Raw genomic sequence first — 23746 nt, 5'->3', positions numbered from 1 at the left:
CATGCAACAGCACACACACACCGTGCCATAACGTTATATATATATATATATATATACACACACACACACACACTCACATGAACACATTCATGCATATGTGCACATACATACACAAAATCAATAAAATAAATAAAAAGAATTAAAATAGCATCTTCTGTATCCAAGAATGGCAGTAAGTATGACCTTCACTATGATAGTGTACAGTTGCTGATTTTGAGTTACTATAATGCCATTAGCTTATATTGATAACACCAAGACCACATTCATTTCGTCCCTATAAATATTAGTGATTTGTTCTTTTATGTTGTGTCTTGACTACTTACACAGATACTGTTAGTTTCTCCAAGAAATTTGAAGTATCATTTCAGAAAACTTTGGCATCAGAAAAAAAAATACAGAACTAGAGATCAATATAAAAACAGTTTTTGTCACTATTTATTTTAAGGGAATAAAATTTTAAATTTGTAGTTTTTCATGAATGGGTGTGCTTAAAAACATTCTTTTAAATCCTCTTGAAACTATTTTTGAGTTCATGATCACATAGGATGTACTTAAAAACTCAGAAGTATCCTTTTATTTATGTTGCTTTTCAAAACGATGTTTCAGTGTTTGATGAGGACCTTCTTTTCTTTAGGACACAAACAGTGGCACTTAGAATAATACAGACAACTGCAAGGGAGCCGACCACAGACAGCACGATAGTGGAAACACTAACTCCAGACTGTGGACTTTCACCAGGCCTCCCGGGGCCATCGGGACTCCCGGGGCCGTCAGGACTAGCATCTGCTTGAGGGATGAATAGTGTTACTTGTGCGATGTTGGACAGTTCTGAACTCAAATCGCTTTTGTCGACACTTTTCATGGCAATGAATATGTAGGTTGCATTTTCTTCTGAGATGCTTTCTGGTTTGAAGGCAAAGGTTTCCTTGGAGTTGGCCTCGTTTGGTAACAGGTCAGTGGTATTCACTTGAAGAGCCTCATCAAAATTGTTTCTTAGGGCAGTAATATTTTCACTTATTCTTATGATATACTGTTGAGCTAAGAGAAATGTTATGGGTTAGTTGCTGCATCTTACCATGTTAAATTTCTTTGTAGTTATTCTCAAAAATATTTAACATGTAAAGTATGCTCATATCAAAAGTTTTACCCATTTTTCAATAAAAACTGTCTGACTTTTAATCACTTGCATGAGGAACAAGATCTTCTTAATAAATTATAAATTATCAGATCATAAAATTCCCACTTGGCTGAGTTCTCAGTGAGAAGTCACTCTCACCTGTAACCTGTCTGCTATTGCATCACATTGGACACATCTCACCTGAGTCAAACCTGCATGACTCTTTGTTCTTACCTTTTCCAGTATCAAAATCATCTCCCGGTGCTGTCCATGTTAGGCTGATCTCTTCCCCATCAAGCGTGGCCTGAAGGTCTGTGATTTGACTTGGGGGGTACAGGTCAGGCAAAGGACCAGATGGAACATCAGATACGATAAATGCACCTCCAGATGCTGCTCTGCTGAAATTCTCCAGGACTGGCTGAGTAGCCTCTGTCGTTTCAGGTCGTGGTGGGTTCCGTTCAATTTCACCTGCATTTAAAATTCTCTAGTTTAAACTGGATGAAACTGAGCTAGTGTTTTTGGAGTTTGGTCAATCAACTTCCTGACCCTACCTGTTTTTCTTTTTTTCTTTCCCTTTCCCTTATATAGCTGGATTTTATTATGTGCTACAATCAAAAGCATTCAATTAATGGGGAATGTCTTCCTCCAGAATCCTTACCAAGATGTTATCAAATAAAATTGGACAACAACTTCCTTTGAAATGAAAACTTCACTGAATGAGAACGCTATGTAATTTGTTATATGAATTAACAAAACAAAATAAAAATAAATCCAAAACCAAACAAGGTGGCATTAAGCTTAGGCTAGCCTCAAATGCACTTAAGTAACCAAGGTTAACCTTGAAATCCTTGTCCTCCTGCCTCTGTCCCCTAAGTGATGGGGTCACAGGCGTGTGTCACCATGCCTCACTAGTATAAGCCTTAAGAAAAGTATTGCTTTATTCTCAAGTCATTTCAGATTAGAAACGCGTCCAGAGAAATCAATGCCAGTTCTATCCTTGACACTCAGATGACATCCTTCCTTCCATGCTGGACGTGCTAAGGAATGATGCTCCTGATTTACTCCATTGCTTTAAAAAGACCCCCGAAGTCACAAGATAAGGAGCAAGGAAAGGAAAACTTAAAACCATTGAAGCTCATAGAACCCAGAGGACAGTTTTCCCACTGGCTGGCACTGCAACTCGTAGTATAGTGGGCTGCTTCCCTTGTCCTGAGCTGAAAGGTTAACACATCATTGTTGACATGGAAGGGTGTTCCACACTAACCTAATAATAGCTGATAGGTTTTCTGTGTCTACTGTTTGTCAGACTTAGAGTGAGTTAACTCAGAGACAATTATATGAAGATCTCATTCTAGAAATGGGGAAAGTTATATTTTGAACTGTAAAATGTTTGTAGCCTCCATCATATCAAATTGCGAATATTATTCCCTGGTTTATTAATGTGAGTTACTTACCATTCACTACCCAGCCCGGGATGTAGGCGGCTCTACTTGACGGATGCCGTAAGCTTTTCCTGGCAGAATTTGTTCCTCCGTCAGCCCGCACTTTTAAGCTGTATATTCCATTTTCTGAATAAGCTGTGAAGTACCTGGAGTAGACGCCATCATCCTTGAAAGTATCAGCCCCTTGTTAAAGATATAGAGAAATAAATTACAATCATGGTAACAAATGAGAAGTTGGTGTATCAGCTCCTTGTTGAAGACAGAAAGAAGTAAATTACAGTCATGGTAACAAATGAGGAGCTGGTGTATCAGCCCCTTGTTGAAGACAGAAAGAAGTAAATTACAGTCATGGTAACAAATGAGGAGCTGGTGTGCTTTCCAACCGCACATGGGCTGCTATGGGCATATTCTCGACCCTCATCTACAATTTCACATTTGAATGGAATGTGAATATTTCCCTCATGCCCTGCCTAAATAATACATTATTGAATTGTATATCCTTTGGAATGAACACATCTGCATTCATGTAATACACTTATGCACAATGATAATTGCATGTATATAATATATAATAAATATTTAACGTCTATTTTTCTATGTCCTACAAACGTATACAGAGGCCATAGACTCTTCTTACAATTTCTCTGCCAATTGGTTGACTTTCAATTTTCTTAATTATTATTATTATTATCATTTCAAGGTCCCTACTACTGTAAATGTATCTTTATGCAAGATTTAATTGTCATCACTTATCATAGGCAACTAAATATACTTATTTTGCTTCATAGTAAATAACTTCTGTGTTTCTTTCCTTTTTTTTTAAAGTCTTTGTTCTCTTGTTCAATTATTTCTCTAGTCCAACATAGGAAAACCCATTTTCCCACTGGAATAAATACTTGGAGGATCTCAGAAATGCTGTCTTATAAGTACACTCATGAAATCATGAACATTGAAAGTCACCTGATAAGTTGTGAACTGTATTTCCCATTCTAATCAGAAGATGAGAAAATAAGGCTCTTGCATTAGCAGTCTCTGTATTGCTCTAGAAGCCTGGGGATTTTTAGACATGCAAATTTCCCGCACTATCTATGGCAGCACCTCTGCTAAAAAATTCTCTTTTTAGCAAGTCCTTCAGATGATTCCTCTGTATAAAAAAGTGTGATGATGCTTGCATCAGCTATTGTTAGTCAAAGTCTTATTTGTTCTTCCAGTAAAGGCATTTTAAATTAGCTTATTTCCCAATGAACTAAATGCTTATCCTCCTTCAATAAATGAAGCAAGAATCATGCAGTTATATGCAGTGTAGATGGGTTTGTGGGACTGCAAAGAGGTGGGAGGTAGTTGTAGAATTACCATTGCAATTAAAGAAAACATGGAAGTCAATCCAAGAATGTTGGAACATTTCTGCTGGCAGCTTTTCTCTAGAGCTGGGCATCATGGGGCTACCTCCCTCCAGCAAAACTTCCTGTGTCTACGTGCCCTTGTCTGGAGAATGTCCCTGGGCCTGGAGGACTGACCTCATCTGGAAACAGCCTCTAACCCAGATGCCGGCCTCTCTAAACCAGATGCCTGACTTACCTTTAGTGTGAACCCTGAGATAGATCCCTGCTAGAAGGCTCCCTTGCTGCACATATGGTAACTAAGACTTGTGCTAGGTAGGAGCTGGATGATCAGAGTGTGCCACTTAAAGCAAATTAGGGTTTGTCTCCAGGCTCCCCAATCCTAAATATTCCTTATACTCTGAAATAAAGTTGAGCTGATTCACTGAAGACTGTCTTCTGGAAGCCTGTCTCTGTTCGTGCTCATGGGTCTCATACAAAGCTTTCTTTCACCACTACTGCCTCTTCCCTCTTGGTCTGGTGATTGACAGACTGGGGGAGAAAGAGGACCCCCCTACAATGACAGTCAAATATAGCTGAAGACAAAATTGTAAGATGATATATTGCAAAATGCACTGATAGACAACTTTACTAATTCCAGTGTGGACCAGACTGGTTATTTTGTTCACTGACTTCAACACAAGGTTCCATTTACACAACCCACGGAGTGCAGTGAGTGCCCCACTCACCCTACAGACCGGAGGACAGAGAACAGCCAGCAAAGGTCCTAGCTTCCTGCCAGTGAGACCTGGCATCTGATGCTGCAGGGCTAAGTCTTCCTCTATGTGGTGCCTCTACCTTCTTCCGGGTCCTGGCTCTCATGACTAAGTGCTTTGTTTCAGCTGTGGGGACTCACTCTTGCTTCTCTCCCTTTCCCTGTCAGGATGCCAGGTTCTGTACCCCTCCCACAAAATTATTTGTGCGTTGTCTTTGATGCTTTGACCATGCTTTCTTGGTGATGCTCCTCCAAGAAGCATGTAACTGGAATTCTTGCTTATCTTCTCAGTCTTCTTCATGAGCCTGTCTTAGCTGGAGACAGGCATTGCCTGCCAAGATTACGAACATGATTTTGGCAGCAGATGACATTTATCGAATGGTTATCAAGTGTGAGACGCTTGCTAAGCACTTTGTAGGACTTACCTGATTGCATTTCCTGCTGGTCTTGCTATTCATCTAGAATCTGTCTGTCTTAACTCGTCAGGTTCTCATCTTGTTGTACCCACTGCCTCAGGAACCCATGACACACTTTGAACTAATTAAATATAGGTTTATCCATAAAAGGCTGCGGCTTACCTGCACCATTGTCCAGCAGCTCGAGCTCTTCGATGATTCCACTATTCGATTCTATGATAGCTGTCACGTGGGCTCCGATGATGGGTGTGTACCCTTGTAGAACTTCTGCATAAACGATCATAGGGCTGGGGAAACTGCCGGTGTCTCTGTTCATTTTAGCATTTACAGTGATGGGTGGCACAGAAGAACTTGCTGCTCGGGAGCTTACTGTAATTGTTAGTATTTCTTGGCTTGATTTGGCTCCAAGGTTGTAAGTCCAAGTGCCCGCCTAAAAATTTTGGTGGAAACATGCAGTAAACATTTAGAGTCTGACTATATTGTTTTTCCATTATGTGATTTTAAAATAGATCACAGAAGTTTTGTGGTTTTACAAAGATCTTAATTCTTTGTAAATTGGAAATGGTTCAGACAGGGAGCCCAGATAGTGCTGAGCATGGTGTTCACCTTCTCTGATTTCTCCATTGGAAAACAGTGTCCTGATAAGTCTGCCTTGCTGTGCCCTTATTCTTTGGCCTCAGTATCAGAGAGTCTGTTTCCGTGAGGATCAGTGAGAAAAGACGGCACACCGAATCACACTGACTCTTCATGTTTCTTCCTCGGTGTTCTCAGATACCTCTCCTTTCTATCAACCCATAAATTCATTTTACCTTTACCTGGACATCACAGTTTTTAGGATTTCACAGGTAATGAAAGTATATAAATTTTATTTTCATTTTGAAGATGGTAAAATTGTTGGCAGTCATATTCACAATGACTTTAGGGCCTCTTTGGGAAAATATTAGTTCAGGGTAAATTGAAAAGCTAGTGGCTTACCTGAGCTATTCCTGGAATACTGAAATAGGCCATTTTTGAAGCTGTGTCCATTGTCAAATTTGTGATTTGAGTTCCTTTGGGATCCCATAGAGAAATGCCAGGAGCTGATCTCATCCATGTCACAAGAAAGAAAGTGTCCTTTCCCACGGTGCTGTCAATTACCACAGTGTCATTCAGCCAGTGATTATTGTCCAGTTTAACTCCTCTACTTTCAAGCTGTTTAAATACAAAACATACAAACAACATTAACAACAAAACTTAATGACTACAGAAGAAAATGGTTTTATTCTTCTGTCTTCTCCAGATAATTCTTTATATTTGCTCTGGAAGTCATCTTACAAATTCTTAACTACCTTAGAGTTCTCTCTCTTTTCCTCTCCCTCCTTCTCAAAAAGGGTTCTTATGTTGTCATGGTTGACCTGGTCATCCTATGTACTTCAGGGTGGATTCAAATTCCTAGCATTCTCCTTGTCTCTTCCTAACAACAGATTTGCCATCTTTCTGAAGTCTTCTTTCTATACGACAGCTACAAGGTTAGAAATACAGGGGCTGAAGAAAGGACAGGGTATAATAGGACATTTAAAGGTGAAACATCAGTTGGAAAGTTGAGGCTGTGATCCTGCTATGTGTTCTTAGCTTTCTGGGAGAATGCTCGTGCTGAATTTTGGCATCAGAGGATGCTAAAACTCACAGAGGGTAGTCTAAGCTATGTGTATATGTGACATGCTTACTCATCTGGCTGATGACCCAAAAGACAACACTTGGGGTAATTAGAGTATTTTAATTGAGGCAGAGTAAAGGCGTCCAAAGAAAAAGACAGGTAAGAGTCTGGGATAGGACACTTGTCTAGCACTTTGGAGACTTTAGGTTCAGTTCCTAGGAAGACGTAAAAGACAGTTGAGATAAGCTCTCTTGGATAGATTGTTAAAGAGAAATCTTTAAGTAATTTTTTCCACACAGGATTGAGGGTGAAGCATTGCACATGGAGTCTGTTCAAAAAAAGGAAAACTGGTTGTGAAGGATAGAATCCTGGGAAAAGAGAAAACAAAAGCCAGGTCTTTCTCTGAGAGAAGACATAAAGGAGTGATTCATCTTTGTTGAAAGCTCTTAGCTGAGGAGAGTCAACATGTTACATTATTTTTAAAATCACAAAATTGCAATTGCATGTTTATCATGTAAACATAATGTTTTGAAACATTATAAATGGGCCAAGAGCTAATTAACACAAGCATTTTCTCACTCCACATTGAGAACACTTAAATTCACTTTCTAATCTATTGCACCAAATATGATATGCATGCTATTAGTTATAGTAGTCACTATGCTTATATAAAACATCTCCTGAACTTATTTATTACCTAACTGAAAGTTTGTATCTATCTCCTAACATCTCTCTGACCCTCACATCTTACCAGTTGATGCTTATTATGGTTTTTATTCTTTTCTATCAACTCAGCTATCTTGGATTTCAAGTGTACATGAGACCAGACATCTCATTGTTTTATGCTTGGCTTATTTCACCTAACATGACGTCATAGGCTATCCAACTTCACCCATGTGTGTGCTTCCTAGGGGTGTAATTTTAGGAAGAATAGAATGTATCATTTCTACTCCATCCCAACCTCAACCCCAAACAGCCTCAGCTCTAATAGAAAGAAAATTCTTTCAAGCATAACTCTGTTGCCTAAAATTTTGGTCCCAGGTTAAGCAGGCAAGACTTTAAATAAATTTGGAGTAAATTTGAGTGTAAATGTCGCCCACACATTTTGCTTCTTCATCAGCAAGTCTTTGAAAACAAGGTCATTTTGGTCCCACAATGGCATTAGAGAAATAAATGTGGGGCACAGTTTTTCCTTTGTATTCCAAGCACCACCACCAATCCCATATTCCCATTGACTCAGACGATTGTACCATGCTTCCAGCTGGTCCCCGTTTACCTTTGTTATTTTCAGCCATCATGTGTATGAATACAGCTTGGCTTTGAAAATTTCTGCCTTCTTTATCTTTTCTTTATTTAAAAACTTACCGCAGGTATCGCAAGTGAGAAAGAAGGAATTTATCTCTACTCTTTCTACACATTAGAAAAGCCACCACCTAAAGTTTTGAACATATCTTATCTATAAATGTCTCCTTTCGCATGGTTTCATGTGTTCTGCCTTTGTACCTTTTCTTGGTTATGGCAAAAACAACCATAAAAACCTCTAGGGATGGGAAAACGCTGACCTGAATTGACTTCTGGGTGACATCAGCATTTTCTGAAGTAAGAGCTCCAAAAGCATCCATGAGACCATTGTTCTGGGCTTCATCTGTAGAACCCTCAAACGAGCCTCCTACAATGTGAATGAGTAAGTTTTTTTTGTTTTTGTAGAACATGTGTACTTATCACATTTTAATGATTAACAAGGTAGCAGTTAAAATAAAGTCAAAGTTTCCATATAGATCAAGTAAATTGTCAGAAAATCGTTAAGATCATCTCTGAAATGTTAATTGACTATAATGCATCCTAACTGTGAAGCAAAACCCACCTTATCGCCTCAGTATAGAAACCTCTGTTGAATGAGGTTTGTCATTTTGTCGTTCTTGACAATGAAAGACACTACAGTTGTGCATATTTAAGCTCACAGATTTTACACAGTCCTTTAGGGGAATTATATACATCATTTAGATTTTTTTCAGAAGGAAATAGATTAGAAACAGAGAATTGGAAAGGCGAAAGAGTTGCTGTATGGAGGTATCTTGACAACAAATAGAGCTGTGGAGATGAGCTGACAAGCAGTGGGGACAAGTTCAAAAAAGCACTATTGTTGGTTAGAGTATTTGTGACAAAATAAACTGTATAGATGGCCATAAAAGTGTTTGAAGTGTTAGAAATTTGTATAGCAAGCCACAAAAAGCAAGTATATATATATATATATATCTGTTACCATGAAAGCTAAATCAGTGTAGTAATTGATACTTTATTATTGGCTCTGCATTCTCTACTGTGTTTAAGAAGGTACTAGAAGTATGCAATCAATTTCCACCACCTATTAAAATAGCAGTCACCACAGTTAACGCTTATCAAGAAATTTTGTATTTTCTCATTGCCTTTTGTTCCTGGAAAAAAAACCCAGACTTTGTTCAAGGCTCAGCTTGGAAACTTCCACTTTTACATGTTGGGAACATGGAAGGCTTGTTTGCCTCAGCTTAACTCTATTCTATGCTTTTGCTGTTATGAAGGAGTGTAACCCATATGTTTGGATTGACCATTTTATGTGTTTTTCCAGTCTATTGAACTACAAGGTAATGAGGACAGAGGTTGTGTCTGCTTGATTTTGTTCTCCAATCCCTGGCCTGACTTTTGCAGAATGAAGCTTAGAAGAAGAGGTTGAGCATCAGTTTTATATTCATATACATCAATTGGAAGTCTGTAATATGGAGATCGTGTTTCACCTGTTAGAATGCTCATGTTTTTCACAGCTTCCTCATAATTTGGTCCCAAGGCAATGAAGTGAACTACGGATCCGCTCTCTTTCACCTCATCAACACACTCTTTCGCAGTGCTGTCCTCCCCATCACTCATCAGCACAATGTCAGCTCCATTGATTTCGAAACCTCCAATTTTAAGTACCTGCAAGCATAATTCAGAATACCATTATTATACTAGATCAGCTATCCTGATGGAGAATTTACAAAAAGAAGTTGAATAGAAAAAGTGTAAGAAAGAAGAGATAATTTCTATTTTAGAATCATAGAATTTATACTCAGTGGTCCTGGGAGAGCACAAACATATTATTTTTCTGTCTCCTAAGTACAGGGGATATTTGTTCAACTGAAAGATAGGTGGGCTCAGGTATCATGAAAAACTCCCATGACTAAATGACAGAGGCATCTGAAAAACCCAAGCAAATAGATATTCAAAATATGGACTACATTTTATTCCCCTGATACACTCTGAACAAGTCCACAGCATATGCACACACAGCCAGATGCATTAAATATCAATGTTAAGAGGTGATAGATTCTGCCAGGTGGTGGTGGCGCACATCTTTAATTCCAGCACTTGTGAGGTGGTGGCTGGTGAATCTCTGATCTGAGGCCAGCGTGGTCTATATTTCAGGACAGCCTGGGTTACAAAGAGAAACTCTGTCTCAAAAACTCAAAAGACAAAACAAAGCAAAAATGGTGATGGACTCCAAATTAGAAATTTTTTGTATACTTAAATAAATGTTCTAAGCATGTTGAAGTGAGAGTTATTTACATTTACTTGAGACAAGGTCTCATGTTTCTCATGCTATCCTCAGATGATCTAGCCAAAGATGACCTTGAATTTCTGATCCTTCCCAGTGCTAAGATAACATATATCAAAGTTTCTCTTTTTGGTGTGTGTTTTGTCCCAAGCCTTTTAAGATTATTTATGTCAAAATGAGGAGGCAAGTAAGAACAGTAGCACTTCACAAGAAAGGCCCTAAAAGCAAAACAGAGAACAAGATACATTTGCAGTAGATTTTCACCTCGAATGCACGTCGGATTCCACTGCAGATGGAGGTCCCCCCACCGGCACTTGAAGGCAAGAGTTCCCGAAGCTTGCTTCTCTCAGCATCACTGTTTATTTGGATCATCTCACTTTTAGTAGTGGCCTGGCTATTAAAGTGGATCATTCCTACCCAGGACCCATCTTCAATGATCTGAATTAGAAAATATTGTGCTGCTTGCTTCAATCGACTGAGGCGATCAGAAATCTGATTGAAAAATGATAAGGAGAAAAAACCTAAGTGATTTTCAATTGGATGGTAAGGGCAGACCTCATAAAAGGGGGCATGAAGTTTATCGGCAAGAATGGTCTATAACTATTAATTTGTACTGTCAAAGAGAGCAATTGTAATTTTTTTAACTGGTAAATATAAGAAGTGTGGTTATGTGTAGCATGGGACACATAAGAAGGGGTTCCCAGTCGCTAACTCCCCAAGTTAAAGGTACAGCTTGCATTGACACTAAGGCAGTGACTCTCATCTCAGTGGCCCTATTCCCACTGTAGCCACTCCAGTGAAAATTTATAACCTACGGTTCAAAACCCCAATCAGACTTTCCTGGTCTCCAAACACAGCTGGACTGACCAATTCAGGACGGAGCAGTCTCCTCAAGGGTGAAATTTACCTGAGTTCCAGGTAATTCTGAGAAGGTCGGTCTGCCCTGTCACCTTCTGTTAACCTTCCCCCACTGCTTCTCCTCCAGTGGGCTGACTGCGTTGGCTTTTTGCTAACTCACCAGCAATCATCTCTCTTCACTAGATGAATACCCGGAAGGTACACTTCATGCATTTATCTTCTCTAGATCCTCCTTGCAACCCATACCCAAATTTGCTTGGGACCTTCTTGAACCAAGTCACAACAAAGCCCCTACATATCCAGAGCTTTGCTCTACCTGCTTCTCTGTTGTTTTTGTCTTTTTTCTTTTCTGTTTTTTTTTATTATGTTTGGTTTGTGTGGTGAGTGTGTGGCTGTCCAAGGATACTTGTGCCACAGCACACATGTCATGGAACACACGCAGAGGTTAGAGGGCAACTACAGTGAGTCAGAGCTTGCCTTCCACCATTTGAATCAGAGTTTGAACTCAAGTCGTTAGGCTTAGCTGCAAGTGCCTTTACCTATCTTCATCCCACCAGCCCGGTTTTGCCTTTAACCTGGATCTACTAGTACCCTGTCTGGGGTAGGCTCCTCATCTTTGAATCAGCAATCTCTTCTCTTGTAAGACATTTCTAGGACTACTTACGTGTGGGAGTTCAGAGCATTCTTCTGTCTTTCACAAACCCTCGTGTTATTGAGACTCATTTCACCAATTTCTATTGCTCTTTACCCTTTCAGCAACCACCTTCTCTCACCCACTGAAGCTTTAATTTCTGCTTTAGCATGCCCGTCCCTCTGCCACTGTGCAGTCATTATGAATGCTTTATCACAGGACATCTGATTATTTGTGTTTCCTGTCCATTTGGGCGGCTATCTGTTGGTCACACATATGTTATGAACTCCGGATTGGATGTGGTTCAGGTTCCTAGTAGAATTCTTGCTCTGACTGGGAGAGGCAGATGCAGTATTGATAAAATATTCAGAAGCAGAGATACGCAAAAGGATCAGCAGCTATACATACCCTAAGAGTCCAGTCCTTCTCCTGCCAGAAACTAGCCTCTCTCATAAGTTTTAGATGGCAGGATTGATGTAGACAGATAGGAAAGGGTGAGGGGAGAATATAAAAATATCTGCTTGTTTGGTTTGCTTTCTGAGACAGGCTCCCACTGTGCAACCCACAGACATTGAACTTCCCTAGTCTCCCAAATTCTAGTATTACAAGAACATACTTCCACAGCTCAGCCAAAAGGAACTATGGACTTCTCAAGAACATGCACCTGTTTTCAAAGTCTAGCACAATGCCTGCTATTCGGTGCCTGATAACAGAATAAAGGAAAGACTACATGGAGCCATTTGTTCTTCACGGTGATGCTGTTCATTTTATGTCTGAGGAGAGCACTTGAGCAGCTGGGAAATAACAGGATACCATGTTAGGCATTCTGCTCATTGATCTTGTTGCTTGAGCTGAACTGGAGTCTAAGCACACACTAATATACAGCAGTCTCATTTTTCCCTCATGTGGAGGATCCATGGTTAAAAACAATGTTATTTCACTATCGTGTTCCCACTAAAGGGAATTCCTTAGGTTAGCTGATCTTAGATGCCTTTCTCTAAGCAAAATATTTTTTCAATATTTTTCAGGCTATGATCTCAGGAAGTAATAGTACTTTATGACATCATACAGTTTTTAAAAACTGAGGGTTTTTTGTTTTGTTTGTTTTTTGTCTTTCAGTTATCCCCATTCCTACCCTATAAGACAAAATGAGCCATGAACTTACAGTCATACTCCCAGACACATCAAGAACTAGGCACATGATTCTCTCATGGATTTTCAGCAGCGAGAAGGTGGGTGGAGATGGTGGCGTGTCCATGGGCACGTTGTCAATAAAATCCTCGGAACTGCTGATTACGTCCCATGTGCTTCTCTGATTGCACTTTTCATTATGTAGACTCGGAGCCTCTTGGTTATGGTTTTCATCTTTGCAGAATTCAGTCACCTAAAAATGTAGTAAATGTAGAAAATTACTATTTCATGTACTTAAAAAACGATCTGAAAAATAAAGCGAGTGTATGTTCGGAGTTAGAATGTCAAAGTAACTAAGCTAGAAAAGTGGCAGTAGTTGATTCTTTGCTAAGGTCCAGGACCTCACTAGCCATGGAAGCTGGTGATGTTGACAGTACCAGGCTCGACTCAAATCCAATTAGACAGCCGTTGGCTGCCACCAACCTGTTGAGTGACATTATTGCACCTTTATGCATATCTTGCCACGCTGGTCATTGTCCTGGCTCATAGGTGTTGCAGTTGGAGAACTGTTTAATTGCTTCCCTCCCTTGGCAACTTGCATAGTTTTTTTTCTGGAAGCATAGAAGTTAGACCACAGGAAAGAGGCTCTTAGGTTAGAATCAGCTTAGGTCATCTGAGTTCTTTGCTCTGAATGTGTGGTGTATTCAGCAATAGGGGCTAATTATCAAGGTCTGAAATGTAATCAAGGGCTGCATCAGTAATATATTGACTGGGCTGCCCTGACCAACCACATGGTACCGGAGTTCTTGTTAGTCTGTGGTTCATGTGTAGGGGCACTGCTAGCCCGTGTCTTCACCCCTCCTCTCTCTGTGTGTATGTGTGTGCACACGTGCTTAGAATCTTATATAAATAAAAATATGAAATAATATGATTTCTTGAGTCTTAAACAACCATGGTGTGACTTGTCTCTTGTCCCTCATCCTTACATCCACAGATAGATGTAGTGGTACTTCATTAAAGAAGTCTCTTTTTACAATAATAGGGTCCATCCCAAAAACCACAACTAGATACAATGAAGAGATCAACAGATCTTGTGGAGCCCAGCCCCAATGGATACATCTACATCACAGCTCCTGCATCTATTGTTGTTGAATATTTAACTATGTAAAGATGTGTTACATTTGTCTATGTTGTGGAGTATTACTTTAACTGTGTAAAGGTGTGTTACATTTGTTTCGGATGCATTTGTTTAATTATGATGATGTGTTGGTTTGTTTCACTTTGCCTGCTTAATAAAGAGCTGAATGGCCAACAGCTAGCCAGACGGAAGGATAGATGGAGCAGGCAGAGAAAATAAATAGAAGGAGAAATCTAGGCTTGAGAAGAATGGGAGAGAAGGAGAAGAGAACAAGGGAGAGAGGTACATGCCTGGGGCAGAGTCAGGTAACTGACAGCCAGATATGATATGGAGACAGTGGGAAAGTAAAGAAGAAAGAGAGAGAGAGAGGGGGGGGGAGGTAAAAAAGTTCCAAGGCAAAATGTAGATAAAGAGAAACAGGTTCAGTAACAATAGCTAGCAAGAAAGAAGCCTAAGCTAAGGTGAGCATTCATAACTAGTAATACATCTCCACGTCATGATTTGGGAGCTGGTTGGTGGTCCAAAAGAAAAAGTTTGCTATGATCAGGGAATATTTTGAAAAGGAGGTAGGAAGATTGTAAGATTATAAGAGTCAGAATACCTGGGAGTCTGCGGAAGTCTCTACTAGAAATGGCCGCATAAACAAGACCCAGACAATGGCAACTTGAAGGGATGTGAATGTGGATGTGGAGGACCCAGACTTTCAAGGGCCCTACCTCTAGTCAAAGAACCACAGGCAACTGGTGGTTTCTGGGAGGAGTATTAAAAACTTATTTTTTTTCAAAAACAAGTCAGGTGGTGGTAGCACACACCTTTAATCTTAGCACTGAGGAGGCAGAGGCAGGAGGATCTCTGTGAGTTTGAGGTCAGCCTGGTCTACAGAGTAAGTTCTAGTACAGGCACCAAAGCTACACAGAAAAACCCTGTCTCGAAAAACCGAGAGAGAGAGAGAGAGAGAGAGAGAGAGAGAGAGAGAGAGAGAGAATGTATTTAACAAATATGCATTGCTCAAGTGAAATATAATTAATACTGAAGTAGATTTAATATTATAATAGCTAAGAACAATTAGCTAAGTATTAATGTACAGAAGTTCTAATAATATATAATAGCAGATGAGTACTTACCATGTATCATTGAACTCTACATCAATATACTTATTTCTCATGTCATATTTAAGATCAACTATATCTCAGGTGGTAGAGTGCTTGCCTAGCAATGTAAAGTGCCTTATTTTCATCTGAATCATCGTTATAACTCTAAGATGAATGAAATCAGACAAGTCACTCTGACACAGTGACAGGCGTACTTACAGATTCGATGCTTTGCATGTACATTATGGATGCCTTTTCTGATTGATCTTTATCAAGAAAGAATTGACAGTCTCTTTCATATAACTTCGTGGTGGAATTAGTTCTGCAATTTCTGTACGTACAGCTGTCTCCTTGGCATCTTTCGACCTTATTCATACCGGTGATACCTAGAGTACACCTAGAAATATAGATGTGAATTTTAGAGATAGCAGCCATTTATTTGAAAAAGTGGTCCTGCTCACACTGAGTTTGTGATACAGTATTTCTTTTGTATCTGCTCTGACCTTCCCACACTGATGGCAAAGGTTAAGGAGGGCATCACAAAACTACATGTTCTCTGGTTATTCAAGAAGTATCATTTTATCCGAAGGAAAATGTGGCTGAAATCAGAGTGAGGTACTACCAAGAAAGGCAATGGAAGAAAGAATGATAGGTTTGTGTGTTATTGCATGGGGTGGGCATAGGTGGCAGCGATCCTAACAGACAGACCAGGCTTTAGCTGCAAGTCATTTCATCGGCTTGCAGTTCAAAGCCAGCAAGAGAATTGTAGACCTAGTCATTTAGGGAAGTGCATAAATATGCCCATGCCACTATTGTTCCAAAACTGAGGAACATAATGATGCCATCCATATGACCAGTTGTAATGATATCCTGTGGCAGAAATGACATGTAGCAGCATCATGACCAAAACAGAATATACCCAATACCTTCTAAGACTTGGCGTGGGGCTTCTGTGACAGATCTGCACCTTTCACCTCACCCCCTTCTCTGTGACAAGAACCCCAAACCAGAGGATTTCAAGAGTGATGAGGATGCTGACACTAAGTTTTAAATCCATTTTCTCCAGCTATTCTGATCTCTTAATTTCAGAATCAGGATAATGGCCTGTTATTAGTTATGATGCTACACTGATATTTTAAAATGATCTCCATAAATCTCAAAGAAGTTCTGAATTGGCTCCTTGCACTTGCTTGACTTCTCACCCAGCCCACATTTCACTCATTATGTAATCTGAATAACTTTGATGCCTCAGCATCTACCTGGTCTAGATGAGTTCTGGCATCTATGGGAGACATGTGTAAATAAAATATGTCCAATAGTCACGCAAATGCTTGACATTGACATTGAAGCTATGGTTTTTTGTTTTGTTTTTGTTTGTTTTTCCCAAGAAAATGTTTCTCTGTGTAGCTTTGGAGTCTGCCTGTCCTGGAATTCTCTCTGTAGACTAGGCTGGTTTTGAACTCACAGAGATCTACCTGCCTCTGCCTCCCGAGTGTTGGGATTAAAGGTGTGCGCCACCATCACCAGACTCAAAGCTATGTATATTTTACAGTTATCATCTTCAAGGATAATGTTCTAAAATAAGCGTAAAACAGGCTTGGGATATTGCATCTGCTATTTGTGTTGGGACAAAAATGAATGCTTGTCATTGGAAAGTAATATAGAGCAGTTAAAAGCCTATTTGTGAGGTCATTCCAGGGTACTTAGGAGTCATACCTTGTTGCTTCAATTTTCTTTGATGAAGCGGCATAGTATGGCTTCTCTTCATTGTACTCATCAAATACTCCCCAGCGAAGATGGGCCCATTCATGGACAAACAACCTTCCTATAAGAAAAATTTTCAAATACATGATTATAATTCAAGTGGAAAATTTCATATCCTCCAAATTTCTGGGCCAGTGAGGATGGCTCAGTGGGTAAACGTACTTGCCATCAACCCTGACAACCTGAGTTCAATCCTTGGACCCCATGTGGTAGGGGGAGAGAATTGACTCACAAGTTGTCCTCTGGTACTCCTAAACACACACACACACACACACACACACACACACACACACACACACGCACACACATACGCACACACACAAGCACACATAGGCACATACGCACACACACACACACAAGCACACACACACACAAGCACACATAAGCACACACACATATGCGCACACACACAAGCACAAGCACACATAGGCACATACGCACACACACACACACAAGCACACACACAATCACATGCACACACACATGCACACGCAAGCACACACATATGCAGCACACACAAGCACACACACATGCACACACATACACACAGACACACACACATACACACACAGACTGCATTTAGGTTTAGATTTTCTGTAGCTCTTGAAGTTTATATTTTGTTTATAAAAGGATTTTGTAGTAAATGATATTACATTTTTGTATAGGATACTAATTTTTAATTACACGTCATGTTAAATCAATGGAACATTAATGGAACATAGGCTGCAGTCAGACTAAACTAGGATTTGACTTTCAGTTCTTGGGGAGCCAAAGGTCTCACAAGTTTTAATGGTTTAAGGCCAACCCGGTCAACACCCTAGTCATTCTACTTTATAGCTATTTTGAGAGTGCAATTTTAGGAAAGACAGCCTGAAAATGCCCCTGAAGGGGTTGGCAATGAAAAGAGATTGAGATATGCTATTATAGATTATATCGAAAGGAAAAGTAAATCACTTGTTTAATGCCACCCAGCTAATAAATAGAGCAACCTGGACTTAGATCTAAGCACTTCTTCTCCAGGGTCTGTTCATTTAATCTGTGTAAAGAGTTGGTTGTTGGCAAGCGTGTAATGTTTAAGCCCCACCTGTAGGTCCATATTCAGCTTCTTTTTTCCCCAGCACAATGTCGGGAGTGAAGTGGATGTATTCTCCTCGCTCTCCACAACCTGTGAACTGCCGGGTGTATGGTTCATCTCTGCCCGGGACGGCAGGGGGTGCAACTTTAACATCTGCCTGAGAATGTTTAAAAATACCGTTAAAACTTGAAGAGCAGAAGAAACAAGTTAGAAAGACTACGAATGAATCAATTTGTGCCCAAACTAGCACCAGAAAACATTCTCATTCTCTCTCTCTCTCTCTCTCTCTCTCTCTCTCTCTTTTGGTAGAGAAAAGATTGACACTTACATGTGCGTAGCTCTCCTGTCCTGGCCTCCGGTACTGAGGTTTGTTTCCCCAACTCTCAGGAATTAATATAGATACATTTTTTAAATAAAATCTTTTTTCCGTGGCTTCAAACAAGTATGTAGATGCTTCAGTCACCATTTTCTATTATCAAAAGGAAAAGGAACACGTAAAGGAATATGTATGAAACAGCCAAGCAAGGGTGGTGTCGTGCTGTAGGACCTCATCAGGCATTCTCCTAAAGCAGTTACTACAAAAGTAAACCATTCATCAAGACCATTCAGCGGTGGTCTCCACCCACACTTCTGTCCTGTCAATCCCAAACTTGCTTCACCCTGTGTTTAGAAAGGCTCCCATCTGCAAGGATGGCTAGCTGCCTGGTGATTGCAGTAATTGATTCATATGAATATATATACATACATATATATATATATTAGAGTCATTTATTTGGTTCTAATTTTGTGTTATCACTTTCCGGATGACTTATAGAATGTTCTGAAGCCCAGCGACCTTACTCTTTAATGGACACAAGTCTGGAATGAACTAAGAAATATTCTAAGACTGCTTGATGCCATTCCTGATTTCAAGAAACTTGAGTCAAAAACATCTTTTGCAGATGAAAGCGAAGGAAAATAGTCCATAGGAGTCCTCAGGATGGGACTCTCCGTACTCCTGGAAGGGCTAGGAACACTGCACACTTGGAGGGAGGTGCAGTGGAAAATTCTATAGCACAGAATTGTCGCCCTGCTACCAACGTGAAAATACATGATTTTCCTCAGTATCAAAGTCACTATGATTTATTAAAAGAATTTCTCTTTACAGAGTTCCTGTCTAATAAAGGTAAACAGTAGGTGAAAACCACTGAAGGCAACCTATTCCTTACAATCAGAGCTCTCAGCGGTAAGTAAAATATAAATAAATATAAAAGAAAGGAAAATAAGTAAAGGTAAAAATATCTTTTCCTCTCAGGAGCCATCTTGCTCTCCACTGCCGTATTTATCAGGGCAGACCCCTCCAGCGCCTCCAGCTTTAACATAAGCCCACATCAGAACTGCTTCTCAAGGCCTCCCTCTTTCCCCCTGCTCCACTCAGAGTCGAGGGTTCTGACTCACATGTGTGGCAAGAAGTCAGCAAAGTCATTAGTAAGTCATGAGATGATGAGTCAGAGACTGGAGTTCAGAGAAATGAAGGCCTAGTGCAAGAAGGCTGTGAAGAACTCTAAGGCACATGGGAAGTTGCTCAGCACCCACAGAAAGACCATGAAAGAATTCTCTCTCTCTCCCTGTATGCCACTGCCCCCAACATTTTAAAGAGAGATATGTAGTTTGTCATGTTCTGCTGGAACAGGGGGCTCCCTGTATCCAGGAGACAACAGTGTTTTGATGGCTCAAATGGAGTTATGGATTGGACCAGTAGACTTGCTGTGTACAATTGTGTAGGTTGTGTATTATATAGCCCCAGGGGACTGCATTTCCTGTGGAGTCTCCATGGCCACTGGCTATCTTAGCTAGCAGTGTGTTCTTAGGTCGTGGAGACATGACAGAGACCCTGTAGGTGACTGTCATCTCCAGGAATACCTCAGGTGCCCAATAATGATTCCTCAGAGTTTTCTAATCAGTTTTCTAACCTATGATAGTCCTTCTAAATTCCTCCTCAAAATTCCTACAATGTTTCTGATTTTTAAAAAGTGAAATATCAGTGTTTGCAAATGTGATCATGTTTTAAACCCAGAAGGAACACAAACACAAGGTACAAATCATTGTGTAAGAAGTAGATGATGGCCATGCATGCCGGTGCTGTGGTGGCGCACGCCTTTAATCCCAGCACTCGGGAGGCAGAGGCAGGCGGATCTCTGTGAGTTCGAGGCCAGCCTGGTCTACAAGAGCTAGTTCCAGGACAGGAACCAAAAGCTACGGAGAAACCCTGTCTCGAAAAATCCAAAAAAAAGAAGTAGATGATGGCCATTCACAAAATTGCCTGATGATATTGGACTTTGCAAAAGGCCCAGTTTCAAAAACCACTAAACTATAGACATGTTGGCAAAGGACTGCGTTTCTCCTTGTAATGTTCAATAGAAGACCATGCTAAGAATACGTTATTTTTAGTCTCTAAAAATGCCTAGCAAATACCTGTTTCTGAATTCAAAAAAGGTTGAAACTGACCCTTTACCCCCAAACACCAAGAATCTTTCATTCAGAGTTCGTTCTCATTGGTTATAGAAAAAGCAATCTTTATCTTTTAGAGCTCAAAGAGTACCAGCAAGTATCATCTCTGGGTTGCAGTGTAGTTTCCAGAATGACAAGAAGGTGCCAAAGAAAATCACCAGAGACAGTCCAGTTCATGCCCAGTAGGGAGTTCCACTGACAGCATAGGATCCCTAGTGGGCAGGAGCTGAAGACAAGAAGCAGAAATGTCAAGTGACTGGTGGAGCTGTAATGCCAGTCTCCACATGGAATGCTAGAGTTGGAAGAAACTTCAGCAAACCAAAGCCCTCAGTTGCGTGACTGGGTTCTTCCTCTGTTGTCAACCATCTGGTTGACTCATATTCTCTACACACTGTTGCCTCTATGTTATCTAAGCATATACTTTACAGCTCATTCTGGATTCAGATCCCTGTCTCTTTGTCCTGGATGTCTGAAAAGCACCTCAATCTGAAACTACACTAAGTTAATTCCTCCCCATCACCCTAGATTGGTCCAGCTCTTTCTTACTCGGAATTTTCCTTCCCAGCTGATGAAAATTATACCCAAGTATTTAAGTCAAAGTTGTGAACTTTTTCTTGCCTCTTAGCATTTCCTCCCTACCTGTCCCTTCCCACACATGTAAACCAACAACAATGGTGTCTTTGATACGCTCAAAACATGTTCAGAGTCATACACGTTAATCATTCCTGCTACCTCATTGTCGTCATCAACATCCTTATTAGCCAGCTACAGCCTAGATCCTTCTGCATCCCTACACTACAATGTTCACACAGTGGATGTGATAAATGCAAGCCTTCTACAGTTTTAAGTAGTCAGGATGGTCCTAGAATAGACACCAAAGTGTTCATAACCTCCGCTAAGATCTCCTTCATGGAGTCTCATATCACTCAGAGGGAAAGCAAAAACATCCTTTTCTAATGGTCTGGATTCTGCCACCATATGTGACCTTATCCCAGCTCCTTTAAGCCTCTCTTCCTGCTGCTTATTCCCTGTTATTTCCTTGATCACGCAAGATGCTATCACCCCCATGAAGCTCTCATCTCTTCTCTTACTCATCTTGGGTCTGCTCAGATGTCACATCATGAGGGAGGGCTTCTCTGGGTATCCTGAAGGAAACAGTTACTAGGCTCTTGCTTACTGCAGCAGCACCCTGCTCTGTCACCCTTCCCGGACTTTGCCACCGATGCCTACAAACATCACATCTGCTATCCCACTCACTTTGGTATCAGTGATGACTCTGAAAAAGAATACAAACCCTATAGTTCTTCTTTGTTTTAACTTATTTCTCTTCCTTCAAGGATACAATAAGCATGTGTGTGTACACACACAATAAATAAGTAGATTTCAAAAACAGAACAAATCCAACTTCTAAATTACACACCAGGAAACAAGATCAGAGAGGCCTCTGCTTTGTCTTGGATCTTAGACTAGAAAATGAAGTCCCTTCTAGAACCTCTAGAACTTTCCTCCAGAGCATTTTAGAGCCTTCATCTCACTCTGCATTCCCAAATCAAGCACACAGTTTTTGACCTTGCCAGGGCACTCAGAGGTTTCCATAGGAACTCTTACAACTGCTATTAACCTTTCCACTCCTCAGAGCGTGAACACAAGCAAGCCCACCTTCTCTTACCTGTATTCCTTCAATTATTGCTTCATCTTCTGGCATAGCAGGATCGATAGCAACAATAACATCCTCATAGCCATTCCCATTCAGCTTCATCAGGGAAGAGTCTGATCCCTGGAGCTGGTACAGGAGAAGGAGATGGAAAACAAGACCCCTGGAGAGCCCCATCCCTCCTGTCTGGTTTCTCCGAGGCTTCTTCTTTGTGTCCCCTGCCAGGTCTATATATACTCCCCCAAATCACCTGCTGATGATGGAGAGATGCCGACTACGTAAAGGTCAATGTTCACATATGGGAAGTCACTCGGGTAGTTTATGCAATAGTTTTATGATTTGGCAATGGTTAAAGAGTTCAGAAGCATTATAAAACACAAAGTACACTTTCTTCTCAGGACAAAAGATATTGCTTCCTAAGTTTAGTTAATTTCCCAAGTATACATATAGACTTTGTGCTTTCTATAGAATGGGCTCTGAAAGGAAAACCATCATAAAATGAAGAGCAGTGCTAACACTCTCTATTTTAATTATTTAATTATTATCTAGACTGTCATCTAAGCAATAATGGTATAAATGAAAAATTAGGGAAGATGAACTTGATGCTCGAAGGCTGTAAAGAGTTTGATTAAATTTAGGAAATTTGATAACTTCAAGTTTTTAGAATAAACAAATAGCATTCCTAGTAATAAAGAAATAGAATTTGTTTTTTATATCATAATTTGCTGATTATTGTTGAGGGAGAGTAAATGATAGAAGATTTTAATCAGTTAATTTTGTTCCTTGACATTTTCATACATGTACTTAATATGTTCTCTTTACTCTCACCGCATCTTCTTCTACCCCCACCCTGTCAACCCCACCCCACTGCTCCCTAAAAGTCCTTTTGCTACATGCATGTCTCTTGCTGTTTTGTGACCCACTCACTTTAACCTGGGCTATCTATGTGACCATGGCTTTGGGACTGTCTATTGGAGGCTACTGGACTCATCAGTGGCACACAACTGAAGGCGATGACTGCCCCCCCCCCCCCGAGAATTTATCAATAACCAGTAGTTGAGTAGGAAGTGTAGGGTCCCTTGAGCTCCTCCCTGATCTCTGATCGACTGCTGACAGGCTTAGTTTTGTGTGGCCTCATGCAGGTCGCCACAGCTGCTGTTACATCACAATTGCAATGGCTGTGTCGTTCTCTTAAGCTATTATTTAATCATTTTCCCTCTCTGCCAGTGCGTTCACTCCTTCTGTCTCCCCTTGTGATGTTCCCTGACTCATTGAAGGGGTGGTATAAATATATATTTTAGGTCTGCACCATCAACCGTCATGTATTTCAGCACCCTAAGTAGCCAAGAGTCTGCATTCTCTCCATTCACTGCAAAGGGAGTCTTCAAAGAATAAGGTCTGGAGAAGTGTTTGTTTTGGGGTATGTATAAATATTTAAAAGACAACATGATGCTTCGTCAATTTAGCTAAACAACTTATCTTTGTTAACAATTCTCTCTTGTGCTCACTTATCTCTCAGATATTTTATTGGATAAATACTAATTTTCTTTGAAGAACCAGAAAAGAAATGGATTTTTACTTTCCCATGTCTAATTTATCATGAAAAAGTTTCTTATATCTTCCTTATAGAAAAAAACACAC

At 40.3% G+C, this 23746-nt stretch overlaps 1 protein-coding gene across 1 annotated transcript; it reads right to left on the bottom strand.

Annotated features, from left to right (window-relative positions):
- Nucleotides 1-407: 407 nt before the first annotated feature.
- Clca4 (chloride channel accessory 4) lies at nucleotides 408-22320 on the bottom strand. The gene is made up of 14 exons (XM_041632256.1): nucleotides 22121-22320; nucleotides 18290-18430; nucleotides 17971-18118; nucleotides 16839-16947; nucleotides 15342-15519; nucleotides 12928-13146; nucleotides 10538-10765; nucleotides 9477-9654; nucleotides 8268-8374; nucleotides 6045-6260; nucleotides 5232-5499; nucleotides 2572-2742; nucleotides 1352-1585; nucleotides 408-1038 (listed from the first exon to the last, which is right to left on the bottom strand). Exons 1-14 carry the CDS (start codon nucleotides 22280-22282, stop codon nucleotides 590-592), a joined length of 2808 nt encoding a protein of 935 aa, XP_041488190.1. The 5' UTR covers nucleotides 22283-22320; the 3' UTR covers nucleotides 408-589.
- Nucleotides 22321-23746: the final 1426 nt, after the last annotated feature.

Source organism: Microtus oregoni, unplaced genomic scaffold (assembly GCF_018167655.1).
Source record: "Microtus oregoni isolate MIOR12 unplaced genomic scaffold, Mior012 000000F_ref0000247, whole genome shotgun sequence".
Classification (NCBI taxonomy): Eukaryota; Metazoa; Chordata; class Mammalia; order Rodentia; family Cricetidae; genus Microtus; species Microtus oregoni.
The sequence above is the reverse complement of the archived record's forward strand: the minus strand, read 5'-3'. Positions and strand labels throughout refer to the sequence as shown.